Source organism: Garra rufa, chromosome 8, assembly GCF_049309525.1.
Source record: "Garra rufa chromosome 8, GarRuf1.0, whole genome shotgun sequence".
Classification (NCBI taxonomy): Eukaryota; Metazoa; Chordata; class Actinopteri; order Cypriniformes; family Cyprinidae; genus Garra; species Garra rufa.
Window position 1 is genome coordinate 6,303,634 of NC_133368.1, and position 15,127 is coordinate 6,318,760.

The 15,127-nt window shown below is 36.8% G+C and overlaps 1 protein-coding gene across 2 annotated transcripts in view; it reads right to left on the reverse strand.

The window, feature by feature from the left end:
* The window catches only part of nrp2b (neuropilin 2b), a 91,567-nt gene that overhangs the window by 63,063 nt on the left and 13,377 nt on the right, over positions 1 to 15,127 (reverse strand). For both annotated transcript variants that reach the window (XM_073845264.1, XM_073845265.1), the window contains exon 3: positions 3,880 to 4,061. In XM_073845264.1, the coding sequence (XP_073701365.1) occupies positions 3,880 to 4,061 (182 nt within the window). The remainder of the gene's footprint in view (positions 1 to 3,879; positions 4,062 to 15,127) is intronic.

A 15,127-nucleotide genomic window follows, 5' to 3' on the forward strand; every position in this document is an offset into this window, starting at 1 on the left:
ATTTTCATTTGATATCCTAATTTAATACTTTCTTTTTTTAATAACAAAAACCCCAAAACCAGTCAAAAGAGTCAATTATTTGAAATTGAGATTGATACATCATCTGAAAGCTTAATAAATAAGCTTTCCGTTGATGTATGGTTTGTTAGGATAGGACAACTATTTGAAAATCTGGAATCTGAGGGTGCAAAAAATCTAAATTGCCTTTAAAGTTGTCCAAATTAAGTTCTTAACAATGCATGTTACTAATAAAAAAATATTTTGATATAGTTATAGTAGGAAATTTACAAAATATCTTCATGGAGCATGATCTTTACTTAGTATCCTAATGATTTTTGGCATAAAAGAAAAATCGATAATTTTGACCCATGCAATGTATTTTTGGCTATTGCTACAAATATACCCGTGCTACTTAAGATTTTTATGTTTATGACAGAAAGAATCTTCATAAAACACCAGCTCATTGAGTCATAAACAAACACACTTTTTCATCAAAATTCAGTCCAAAGAAAAAAAAATCTCTTTGTCTTTGTGTTTGAACCCGCACACATCCACACACACACTCCCACACATTTTCACACGCATCCTCTGAGTATAATGAGATCTTGTTAATGCCATGGCAACTGCGAGCTTCCACACGCCAACGGGTCTCATCATTATTGCTTGTTTATGATTAAAAAAACCTGCGACCTGCCGTTGTTACAGCGTTCATCACTGTCTCCCTTCGTACCTCTGCTCCGCGTTAGCCAGGTTGCTATGGAGCTCTCACACTATCAGATCACACTCAACGGATTGTGTCATCACTTCCTCCGTAAAGCGGGAGGTGTGGGGCCTCTGTTCGCGATAAAGCGTTCACTCATATCTCTCAGCGTCGGGTGTCCACACTAATGAGTGAGTTTAGCTTGTCATCCGTCTGGCGGATCTCATTAAGGACTCGCTTTTGTGTTTCAGTCCCTCAGAAGCAACTGCCACTCCTCTGTAGGCCCGAACCCACCAACTGCACACCTCTAACCGGTCATTTCCGACCGATGTCTTCCTCTAGCTTTGTGACAGCTGCTCTGCATGGCTACTACTGTGGGGAGCTAAGAGGAAAGACCATCACACATGTTGTGTTAGTAACCCCAGCTGCCCTGCCCCCCCGGCCGGCCTCAAGGGAGGGTATATCAGGAGTCAATTAAAGAGGCATTCCCGGAATGCTTTCAGAAGGTTGAAAAAGGAACAAGGGATGTCTCCACGCTGTTTATTTTGCCCGCCAGCAGCCGCCTTGATCTGAATTTGTGCCGGTGCGTGTCGACCAGGCGCCGTGAAGGAGAGAGAAATCGTACAGTGTGAGCAGGCACCAGAGAGGTCAGCTACAGTGAATCTGGCTGCTCAAAGGGCGTTCACACATACAGTAGCGACAAAACAATTTTGTAATGTGGAAAATGAGGACGGAATCATGGGATCCAGTCATTAAAATGGAATTTACTGTATAATGCGAAATGTCACGGAATTTGGCAAATGAATCAAAAGTAGGTCAGTACACTTAAATCAAAACACGATATGGACTAGTCGTGTCTGTAAATATTAAGCGGCAAATATACTGTTAAAAAATGGTTCAGACACGTGGTTTCATTAACTACACATACCGAGGCGCAGGTGATGTTGGTGGTGTTTTCAGCCTCTGCCGCCTCAATATATGAGTACATGAACACATAAAACATAATCTCTAGAACTATTCTGAGAGTCACTTCATCAGCATTTTACTTTTTTTACAGCAATCCGTCAAAATAAAAAACTAACTTTTTTATGAATTAACTTGAAGAAACTATGACAGAAATATATGTGACCCTGGACCACAAAACCAGTCTTAAGTCGCTGGGGTATGTTTGTAGCAATAGCCAAAAATACATTGCATGGGTCAAAATTATTGATTTTTCTTTTATGCCAAAAATCATTAGGAAATTAAGTAAAGATCATGTTCCATGAAGATTTTTTGTAAAATTCCTATTGTAAATGTATCAAAATGTAATTTTTGATTAGTAATATGCATTGTTAAGAACCTAATTTGGACAACTTTAAAGGTGATTTTCTCAGGATTTTGATTTTTTTGCACCCTCAGATTCCAGATTTTCAAATAGATGTATCTCGGCCAAATATGGTCCTATCCTAATAAACCATACATCAATAGAAAGCTTATTTACTGAGCTTTCATATTCGTATATACATCTCAGTTTTGTAAAATTTAACCTTATGACTGGTTTTGTGGTCCAGGGTCACAAATTACTTAACGTATTGATAGTATTACTACTACTACTAATAAAATTATTTTTAAAACATTATTTTTAAGGAATATTTACCAGAATAATTATTTACCAGAAAAATGTAAATATACAGTATTTCTGAAAAAATAAAATAAAATAAAATAGTAATAAATTAAATCTTTACTAGAGCAATTATTTAGACATGCTTTTGTCAAATTTTCAAAAAATTTTAATTTAACCATTAAAACAGAGTCTAGAAAAATTAAAACAGGAAAAAAACTGAATTTGGTCAAAATAAAACTGAATTTGAGAGAAAAAAAAAAACAATAAAACTTAATAAACTGCTGTTAAATTGTGTAAGTTTCGAGATTTCATGATTTATATTTTAAGTTTAACCATTAAAATGGAATCCAGAAAATTCATGGAAAACAAAGAATTTGGTAAAAAATAAAACTGAATTTAAGAAAAATCTTCTAATAAATTGATGTTAAATTGTGTAAGTTTTATAATTTCATGATTAATATGTTTAATTTAACCATTAAAACAGTCTAGAAAAATTAAAACAGAGAAAAGGGAATCCAGGAAAATTAAAATGGCAAAAACAGAATTTGGAAAAAAATACAATGTATTTAATAGGGCCCTAATATGAAGAAATATAAAAACAATTTTCTACTGAATTTTCAAAATTGCATACATAATATCTCGCTACCATCCATCTACCATCTACCTTACAATTTTGTATTTATTTACCTATCCATCTACCCACTTATCTATCCATCCATCCATCTATCCAAACTTCAAGGTTTACTTTCTTACTTTTTACAGCTTTTCTTTCCAAACATTCAAATGAGATTCAAGGAAAATAATTCCAGGTTGCTTAGATAAATTTTGATTTGTAGATAAAAACAGTTATGAATTTCACTTATTTTAATTTCACTTTCGTACATTCACATTCAAATAATAAATACTCATCCTGTTTGCTACCTCAATTCAAATTAAAGAACTGAACTGCAATTTGAAAGGCATTCTGAATTAAATTCTGAATGGTGCATAACCTAGCTATGATAAAATCACTCCAGAGGAAAGAAGCTTATTTGATCCAATAACCAATCACAGCTTTTTCCTCCAATCCATAAAAGCCATTTGGAACTTGTCATAAATGGTAATCCTGCCTTCCTGCTTTTGAATTCCCCAATCAGAGCCTTTCCCTCCAGTTTACAAAAGCTACACCTCTACAAAACAAGTAATAAAAATGGTGGGCTGTCAATGACACCACGCTGACCAATGGGGACTCTTCCCTCCGACTGACAAAAGCCAATCAACACTTCTCATGCAGGTGGGATTTGACACATAGCGGCCCATGCTGCAAGGATTGGTGGGTAGATAAAGCAAGAGGTGAGGTACGTGTTTCCTGTGTGAAAGGAAGAATTTGTGATACGTGTTAAGAGAGACACAGAAATCCTGCTTACTTTACAGGCTCAGTGGACCCACACGAACTCTCTCTACACTGTAAATGCTTTGTTAGTACAGAAGACTCCTGCTTAAAGCTCACAGGAGAGATGCGTAAACAACAGGTGAGGCTTTGACACTGCGTTGTTTATGATAAACTACATCCTGCTGGGTAGCACACGCTTACCTGTCTTATAGATTTCATAGCGCAGCGAAAACCCTGCCCCCTGGTGGGCGTAGTCAGAGACGAATTTGATGTGCAGAACGGGGCCTGAGGAGATGATCGCAGGGGGTGCGATGTTACTGCAGTGTCTCCCCAACAGATCGGCGCTCTCCGAGTTCCCATCCCGGATCTCGATAAAGTCATACCTATGGAGAAGACCAAACACAAATATGTTAAAACAAGAGGTTAAGGTTTTTTTTTTTTTTACCCAAATGCATGGTTCAGCTTACTGGGTCATTTAATTGGGTTTTTTTTTTTTCATATTTTTACCCAGTTGCTGGGTAGTTTTTCTACACTCTAAAAAATGCTGGGTTATTTTGTTTTTACCCAATTGCTGGGTTAAGTTTGTTGGGTCATTTTATTGTGTTATTTTTTAACATTTTTACCCAGTTGTTGGGTAGTTTTTCTGCACTCTAAAAAATGCTGGGTTATTTTGTTTTTACCCAAATGCTGGGTTTAGCTTGTTGGGTCATTTTATTGTGTTATTTTTAACATTTATACCCAGTTGCTGGGTAATTTTTTTGCACTCTAAAAATGCTGGGTTATTTTGTTTTTACCCAAATGCTGGGTTTAGCTTGTTGGGTCATTTTATTGGGCTATTTGTAACATTTTTACGCAGTTGCTGGGTCATTTTTCTGCACTCTAAAAATGCTGGGTTACTTTTTTAACCCAAATGCTGGGTTTAGCTTGTTGGATCATTTAATTGGGTTGTTTTTAATATTTTTTCCCAGGCGCTGGGTAGTTTTTCTGCACTCTAAAAAATGCTGGGTTATTTTGTTTTTACCCAAATGCTGGGTTTAGTTTGTTGGGTCATTTTATTGTGTTATTTTTAACATTATATTCAGTTGCTGGGTAATTTTTTGCACTCTAAAAATGCTGGGTTACTTTTTTAACCCAAATGCTGGGTTCAGCCTGTTGGGTCATTTTATTGGGTTGTTTTTAACATTTATACCCAGTTGTTGGGTAGTTTTTCTGAACTCTAAAAATGCTGGGTCATTTATTTTAACCCAAATGCTGGCTTTAGCTTGTTGAATCATTTAATTGGGTTGTTTTTAATATTTTTTCCCAGGTGCTGGGTAGTTTTTCTGCACTCTAAAAAATGCTGGGTTATTTTGTTTTTACCCAAATGCTGGGTTTAGCTTGTTGGGTAATTTTATTGGCTTATTTTTTAACATTTATACCCAGTTGCTGGGTAGTTTTTATGCACTCTAAAAATGCTGGGTTATTTTGTTTTTTACCCAAATGCTGGGTTTAGTTTGTTGGGTCATTTTATTGTGTTATTTTTAACCTTTATACCCAGTTGTTGGGTAGTTTTCTGAACTCTAAAAATGCTGGGTTATTTTGTTTTTACCCAAATGCTGGGTTTAGCTTGTTGGGTCATTTTATTGGTTTATTTGTAACATTTTCACGCAGTTGCTGGGTAATTTTTCTGCACTCTAAAAATGCTGGGTTGCTTTTTTAACCCAAATGCTGGGCTCGGCCTGTTGGGTAGTTTTATTGGGTTATTTTTAACATTTAAACCCAGTTGCTGGGTAGTTTTTCTGCACTCAAAAAATGCTGGGTCATTTATTTTAACCCAAATGCTGGGTTTAGCTTGTTGGATCATTTTATTGGCTTATTTTTAACATTTATACCCAGTTGTTGGGTAGTTTTCTGAACTCTAAAAATGCTGGGTCATTTATTTTAACCCAAATGCTGGGTTTAGCTTGTTGGATCATTTTATTGGCTTATTTTTAACATTTATACCCAGTTGTTGGGTAGTTTTCTGAACTCTAAAAATGCTGGGTCATTTATTTTAACCCAAATGCTGGCTTTAGCTTGTTGGGTCATTTTATAGGGTTAATTTTTGGGTAGTTTTTCTGGGTAGTTTTTCTGTAACTCAGCTGGAACTCCCTTACAAACCTACCCAGCGCTGGCTCAGTGTAACCCAATGTTGGGTAAACCTTTCGTAAGTTGGCTGACCCAGCATTATGTAAAAAAAACAACCTAAATGGGTCAATGTATAAAACCCAACAAGCTGGGTCAAAATATCCCAGCATGTGTTCTGTCTAATATTTACCCAAAACAACCCAGAAATGGTTGTTTTTAACCCAAACATTTTAGAGTGTAGTTTTAAGTGACGACAAAGGCAACCTAAACACAAAAATAGAGAAAAAGGGCATGTGTATTACACATCCGACATATAACCGGTATTAACTGATGCGATAAATAAATAAAAAACAAACTCTAATACTGCTAGCAAAGCAGTCCATCATAACAGTCCCTCACAGAAAGAAATGCAAAGAGTTTTGCATGACTGTAAACACAACAGATAGATCAAACACACAACACAGTGTGTTAAAGGTCTGTCTGTTCTGCTACCGCAACATAATGAGTTTGATCTTTTCTTGTTTTCTTTCTTTTTTTTCTCTGTTAACTCTGAAGATACAAACAGCCTTGCCAGAAGAAATTACAATGGGATTGTGGTGATAAAAGGTGTTTGATCTCAATTAACTATGAAACTATGTCAATTATACACACCTAACACATTCTGCCTGGTTACTAAACAGATTCTTCCTTTGAAAAGCTTTTAAAAATGGACCTGATGGCGGTAAATGAAAAAATAAATAAAAAGGTGTATTATCTCTCTTTTGAACATGTGAATCAAAGAGTTTCTTTTTAAAATAACACATCCAGCCAGCAGGCAGCAAAGGTAAAAAGCGCTGCTACTTAGCACAGCGCTGTCGTGTTAATAAGGCTGAGGTTTATGTAGCTGTACTAGCAGAAGAGCGTGACTCCACACAGCAAGCTGTGCCTCATTTAACCACCAATTCAGCAAGCCCGTGGTCCCTCCGAACATCTGTACCCTTCAGCATTAGAGAGTCATTGTCTAAAACACTGCTCCAACTCAAGAGACAACTGCACAGACAGAGAAATCAATGAGCCTCGAGTTGAAGAAACTATGCGTTCTCTTTTCTGACATATTTATTCAGTGTATTCCTAGAGGACAAATGCATTGTTCTGTCATAGTTTGGGAAATTTAATGAAGTTCTCAGTTATGATTCATTGACGTGCCAATCCAAGTCTCATAGGTTTGTCCTAAAATGTATTAAAAGACATCAAAACAGACACAAATAAGACAATGTGATCAAAAAGTAAGCGGCATTCTTGTTTGCTTACATTTTAGGGTGATAAAAAAGTATTTTTTCTTTCTTATGAGTTAAAATTCACTACCAAAATTGTTGTTTTACCTTTTTTGTAAAGGGCATTTGACTTGCTTTGCACAATCGTTTTGTAAACACTGGGTCGGTACATTCGCCTATGTCAGATGTGACCTTTCCAACGTGACTGCATAATGTGTGAAGTCAAGCTAGTGCAAAATGAGCATTTGTGGTTAAAAAGTATACAAAAATGTATTTTTTCTAATAAATGAGCAATTGTTTCACTAGATAAGACCATTATTTCTCATGTAGAGCACTTTGAAACTGCACCGAAATTGCAATTTGGACCTTCAACTCATTGATTCCCAACTGAAGTCCACTATATGGAGAAAAATCCTGGAATGTTTTCCTCAAAAACCTTAATTTCTTTTCGACTGAAGAAAGAAAGACATGAACATCAGGATCCTTTAAAGATTTAAACTTCTTTAAACTTTCCAACTTTCAGCATTCAAAGATTGTCTAACATCTTAATTCCTCTAACCCTGTCTGTTTGTCTTGTATTTGTCAGGTTGTGGGGTTCACAGATTCTGTAAGAGTAAAGGAGGATATCTCTGGAGCCGAAGCTACCAAACACCCTCCAATCAAACATTTGTACAGCCCTCCTCGGTGCCTTTGATAACACGTCCCACCTCAACCCACACTTCTGTCTCTTTCCTCAAAATGACAGGCCACTCTGTGATAAAGGATGAAAACATGACAGGCAGAAAGATGAAAGTACAGAGAAACCATCTGACAGACACCAGCAGCTGTCTTTAACCAGACTTAAACACACACAAACACTCTCAAATAAACTTCTGGACACATAAAACACAACCACACACAGCATTCTGTTTTCTTTTGAACTATTAGATGCTTTCATTTCAAATCAGCACAGAGTTAAAAGTGACTCTCACTTTTACTGATTCAGAACAGTCGCCAATTAACTAGGAAACAAACCCTCTTACAAAAACAGCATTCACCTAACACTAAGGACACATGCTGTGTGAGACCATTACAGTCACATGGGCAACAAACAACAACACAAACGCTGGCTTGTTTTTGCTGTGGATGTGAGGGTAATTTGATTTTCATGGATCTTATTATTGAATGTTGCTACTATGGTGAATCTGTTTGGGGTAAGAATGCTGGCATTGTTGACCGACCCTAAAAAATGTGTTCATGTTACATAAACTCGACAGTTTTTGTGTGTCAAAGACTGATTCTGTTTACTCTGTTCGCCACGTTTCCACTTGTTTTTCTTTTTCCTTGTTTTCACTCTTACTTTACACCAGCAAATTAGGGTAAACACAGGCTTTGGCACCCTGAGCTTGTGTATGTGCGTGTGAATGTTTGACTTGACCACAGCAGAGTAAGTATCTGCAGATGTACCATCAGAGCCTGCATGTTAATTGCCTTTCACACGTTGTATCAATGAGCCAGGACACTTTTTCACACCTGCACAAACGTATCAAGCATCAGCCGTCCCCTGCAGATCCTGGCATCTAACAAGGCAAATGCACATATTTTTGCTGACAATGCTGAGACTATTTTTGTCCTACAGCAACATACTGCAAATGAGAGTCAGATATTAAGTTATTATTAAAAGTGAAGGTCATTTTCGTATTTTGCTAGGCCGAATATACCAACATTGGCTCAACTAAAGGCAGAAGATGATGGGACGAATGTTTGAAACCTGAACAACAATCATTACTTTGCAATTCTGTTTGGTGGCATTAATGGAAATGACACACCCCACCTTTATAATGCAGTATTTATGGAAAAATATTTATTTGACAGTGTTATAGTGGGTTTGTGAAAGTGAAAGTTCAAACGCTCACTGATGGTCCAGAAGGAAAAACGATACATTAAAAGACAGGGGGTGAAAACTTTTGAACAGAATGAATATGTGTACATTTTTCTTATTTTGCCTAAATATAATTTGTTTTCACATAGTACTGCCCTTGAGCAGCTACAGAAGATACATATTACATATTTCCCAGAACACAAAATAAGTTAAATTTACCCTTTAAAAGTTTTCACCCTCTGACTCTTAATGTCTTGTTTTTCCTTCTTTAAAGGCCATTTTCTCAATATTTTGATTTTTTGCGCCCTCAGATTCCAGATTTCCAAATAGTTGTATCTCGGTTCTATCCTAACAAACCATACATCAATGGAAAGTTTATTCAGCTTTCAGATGATGTATAAAACTCATTTTCAAAAAATGGACTCCTCTTACGACTGGATTTGTGGTCCAGGGTCACATATATCTTTGTTATTGACATCACAAAATATGCTTTTAATAAAACTTTATGATATTTTGTCACAAGTTCATTAGTGACTTGGAAGATAATCAAACTAGATAGATGCCAAAAATGCCAAAATCTCTGCTAGAGCATGTTTTAAATAATTGGATTGTTAGATTAAATGCTCCACTGGATTTTCATGTAATCACTTCTCATCAAAAACCACTTGATACACTTTTCTAAACCCACAACTACACCTAGAATAAAATATTTAGAAGATATCATGTTTGTACACTTTGACCCCCACATTCTGAAACATCTCAGACTTTTTTCTCTAAATGAATAGATTCAGATTTACTGCAGGGGAAAGGCTACTTTGATTGAAAGTAAATAATTACAGGCTTTGCCTAAAAACCTCAATTTCACCCAGTGGAAGAATTAAAATACTGAAAGTGCCTCTAAAATATTAACTGCTTGTTCGAGAGCATTCCCAGACCGTGCTCAAGTCGACCATTTATTTGGTCATAAAACCAAGAAAGGTATGAAGAAAGAAACCGAGGTAGAGTTGTTACTGCCATCTGAAATGTCAGAGAGCAATCTGTAACCTCTAATAAAGATTTAAAATCTTCTGTTATATATAAAATATGCTCTGTAAGCATATAGCAAGCCATTAATTGTCATAAGAAACTGATGTGATTTGTGTGGGAGACCTGCGTGACCCCCCTGAGTCCTGTCCGGCTTCACACCATCCATCGATTCTTCATTACAAGCGGAAAACTCGCATTGATCAGAAGGACCCCTGGGGAGCCGCACCGAGCGATGATATCATGCGCTACTGTTGGCCTCACTCGAGAGGAAATCTAGCTGTGAGGTTAGACGTGTTCATTTGTCAAATCTATCACGGATAAAGCCCCACGCCGAGAGACAGTGGGGGAAACTGCTGTGTAAAATTGTTCCTTTCATAGACGCTCAACGTCAGTCATGAGCAACTAAGAGGCTAGTCTGTATATGCAGGGCTAGCGTACTGTAGTATCACTACCGTCCGCTGTGAGGTTACTACAGAAACAAAGGCAGCTGTCTCCGTTCCCCAGCTGGAGACGGTGGGGTGTCCCGGGGTCTGTGATCACGGCTCTGCATGCGGCCGGAGTTGAGAGGTCTAAAAATGCTCTCTGGCGATCGTCAGTTCGGATATCCCTCATCACAGAAGACAATACTCAGCTCCCCACGTTGTAGTAAGAGTGTGGAGTGTGCTACTGTAAATGTACTACAAAACAATTGGTAAAAAAAAAAAGTATATATATATATATATATATATACACAGTAAAACCAAAAATTATTCTGACACCAGGTATAATTTTTTTTATATTTTTTTACTTGTGGATGCAGGACACTAGTTCATTTATGTAAGTGAGGATAGCAAAATAAAACTGTCACATGTTATACCCCAAAATTCTTGACTATCAGTGATATTAAAAAAACTTTGGGACCAAAAATTTGATTTGACACTTTGACCTGACCATGTTTTGTTACATACTTTCTATTAAATTTATCTGACATTATCAAGAAAAAATTGTTCTGACACAGTTTAACTCTTGAGAATAAAATGTGATAATGTGAGAAATGTTGAAGGTGTCAGAATAAATTTTGGGTTGATTTTTAAAAACATTTATATATTTGACAGTGTTACAGTGGGTTTGTAAAAGTGGGTTACAAAAGGTTAAAATGCTCACTGATGCTCCAGAAGGAAAAACTATGCATTAAGAGCCAGGGGGTGAAAACTTTTGAACGTGTACATTTTTCTTATTTTGCCTAAATTTAGTACTTTCCTTTGGAGGCCACAGAAGATAGTTACATGCTTCCCAGAACACAAAATAAGTTAAATATACCCTTTAAAAGTTTTCACCCCCCGGCTCTCAATAAATCGTTTTTCCTTTTGAAGCATCAGTGAGCATTTGAACCTTTTGTAACAGTTGTGTATGAGTCCCTCAGCTGTCCTCAGTGTGAAAAGATGGATCTCAAAATCATACAGTCATTGTTGGAAAGGGTTCAAATACAAAAAAAATGCTGAAAAACCAAAGAATTTGTGGGACTGGAGAATTTTTCTGAAAAACAGCGACCAGTTTAACTGTTTAAACAAACAAGGGATTCATGAACACCTATCACTAAAAGAAACACAGCTGTGGATCATTCAGGTAACAACACAGTATTAAGAATCAAGGGGATGTACGATTATTAATATTTTCTCTTGTGGACTATATGTAAACACATTTGATGTAAAATATATTATTCAGGTCAGTACTAAATAAACAATAACATCTATTTTCTATGATCCCTCTTATTTTGGTGAAATAATTGACATTTTGCCGATTCTGAAAGGGGGATGTAAACTTTTGACCTCACTGTATATGTAACTGAAAAATGGCAGATTTAAAAATTCTATACTATTTTGTTAAAATAACAAAAAAAAAAAAAAAAAAAAAAAAAATACAAAAACTAAAGCCAAAAATGCACAGCATGAAAAATATTTTAAAAATTTACAAAGAAAAACTTACTAAATTGACTACTACTTTTTAAAAAATGTTATTACGCATATATCCCTGGAAGCCTTAGGAATGTTATCACTGAATTAATAAAATTCCCGGGATGGAGGAGAATGGAAAATCCATTCCTCGTGTATTAATATGGTGATTAGATAATATCAAAAACTGGAATACTGTGCTAGAGGGAGAAAAAGAAAGTGTAAAGAGTGCGGAAGGAGAAAACAGATAAAGATGAAAGAGAGGGATAGAGTAAGAGAGTGGTAAAGGAGAGAGAGAGAGAGAGAGAGAGAGAGAGAGAGAACCTGTTTCTATACCCATGTCATTCAGTCGAGCAGCTTTGCTGATTGCATTACAGATATATCATGATAAATCAACCCATGCTTATTATATTTATTCCACAATAATCTATTTATAACTTTTAGGAGCGGGACACATCTGATGCCGTGCCAAGAAGCCGCGGAACAATCCGATGAATTCGAATGAAGCCGCTACGACAAGTGAAACGGTGTCTTTCGTGTAAGCGCTGAGCTGTGCCTGTAAACTTTGATAGATAGACTTTTTTTTTTAGGGATTGTATCTGGTCCTTGTCATCCAACTGATATGCCAGAGTTCTCTGGATTTCATCACTCTCTAAGGCAACTTTTTCTACTCTTCCTTTTCGTGACCTAATGGCTGTGTTCCAAAACCATTTAAAGATGAGCTACAGACCCAAAGTCCAAAATAATTACTGCACCCATGATGCTGACTATGTAGAAATTAAGGTTTTTGAGGAAAAGATTCCAGGATTTTTCTCCATACACTCTTAAAAATAAAGGTGCTTTAAAAGGTTCTTCACAGCGATGCCATAGAAGAACCATTTTTGGTTCCACAAAGAACCATTCAGGTAAAGGTTCTTTAAAGAACCATCTCTTCCCATCTCATCCCTTTTTTATAATCTGAAAAACCTTCTTTCACCACAAAGAACCTTTGGTGAGACAGAAAGGTTCTTCAGATGTTAAAGGTTCTTTATGGAACCACTTAGACAAAAAAGGTTCTTCTATGGCATCGTGAAGCACCTTTATTTTTAAGACTGTATAGTGGACTTCAATATAGGGTTGAAGGCCCAAATTGCAGTTTCAATGCAGCTTCAAAGGGCTCTACATGATCCCAGCCGAGGAATAAGGGTCTTATCTAACAAAACGATCAGTCATTTTCTAAAAAAATGTTTAATTATATGTGACCCTGGACCACAAAACCAGTCTTAAGTCGCTGGGGTATATTTTCGATTTTTCTTTTATGCCAAAAATCATTAGGAAATTAAGGAAAGATCATGTTCCATGAAGATTTTTTGTAAAATTCCCACTGTAAACATATCAAAATGTAATTTTTGATTAGTAATATGCATTGTTAAGAACTTAATTTGGACAACTTTAAAGGTGATTTTCTCAGTATTTTGATTTATTTGCACCCTCAGATTCCAGATTTTCAAATAGACGTATCTCGACCAAATATTGTCCTATACTAACAAACCATACATCAATAGAAAGCTTATTTATTGAGCTTTCATATGATGTACATATCTCAGTTTTGTAAAATTTAACCTTATGACTGGTTTTGTGGTCCAAGGTCACATATATACTTTTTAACCACAATTTTTATTCTGGAAGTGAACTTATCTCTTTAAAGTATTGCAATGCATATTACAATATCACACTGTTAGCTTAGCAACATGCTAACTTCAGATTCCCATGTTGTCCCATGCTGCTTTGAACACTGGACACCTGTCAAGTTTTTGCAAAGACGTACTGCCTCCAAAATGGCATCCTTTGCTTTAGTAACAACTGTTTGAGAGCCTACCTTCAGTCCCCACAGAGCACTGGAAAATCTGTGGAGGAAGTGTCTGCAGTGACAGTGTGGCTGGACTATCAACACTGTTTACTTCATCTATGCATGATGAGAGAGAGCTGAATAGGGAATGTGGAATAAAGCAATGCTGAGAATGGGCCGTGCCTTGGGAAATGAATCATTTTAATCAGACACAATGTATGGGGGAAAGAAAGAGGGTACAAGTGAGTGGGAAATGGAAGGAGAGAAAAACTGACATTAGTGGATATCAACTACATACATTTAACTAGCCTAACCAGTCCTTAGTCAACTAGCTTTTATACTAACCAACCAAAACCAAACCAGCCTAGACCAGTATGAAAATTCACATGAGCTGCTCTTTTCAGATGGGTGGAGGACGAGTGAGAATTACAGACCAAGGCGGAAAGAATGGATGAAAAAGGGAGGTTATGACAGAGTTGAAGGAGAAATAAGTGGAAAGATGAAACATAGGGGTGTGGTGGCAGACAAGCAGACTAAACTTTGAGAGGTCAAAGGGGAAACCCTCTAGCGCAGCCAGTTTTCAGCATGTGTGCATATAAACATCTGTCAGTTAGGACTGAGATGCCAAGATATGATCCCTAAGCTGCATAATCATATCTGACAGGGAGGTTAAATAAATTAAGTATAGCGCTTAGCTGCTGATGGAGCCAGTTTGGCGTCCGACGGAAAGATACTGAGCTGTTACTACCTCGGGATCAACATAGATCAAATAAATAGCCTTCCCACAGTGTCCATACCGCAATATGCTTATAAGCACTATAGCCATGCACGCACCCATGATAAGAGCTGTTATTAAATGTAAAAAAACTGGTAAAAGTCTGTTTCACTCCACCCTACCCTGCGTCTAAGTCTCGACAACACAATTAAACCATCTGTCCACTTTACAAAGACTTTGTTGTGACGCCTCCCTGTATGGCTTTGCGTGATGGTTTCGGTTCTCGAAGCTAATGTGAGGATCAGGGGTGGCTGTGTTTAAGCATGTTAATGGATAGATCATTTTACGACTTGTGCTTGTGTTTACTAGGCATTTACAACTGCGATTGTGTTGGATCCCCAGCAGAACTCAATAGTCCCAACTTTGTCCTTAATTCATCTGCCTGGCGAAGAGACAAAAACAATAATGGCTAGAAAAACAGCAGGGAACGAGTCAGGGAGTTTAAAGAAACAAGAGAGAGCCAGGTTGATGATTTTAGCCGAGAAGAGTCTGGCTTTTTGTTAAACAGAAGAGACTGATATATAATTTGTGCCTTTATGAGGCCTACAGATCAGACTTAACAGTAGCTTCTATCTTTGTGTACTAGACTGAAGTCATAGGCCGTAAATAACCACACTTAACCTTTATGTGGTTTAAATGGTCACTTCAGAGAGATAGAAAGGTAGAGAA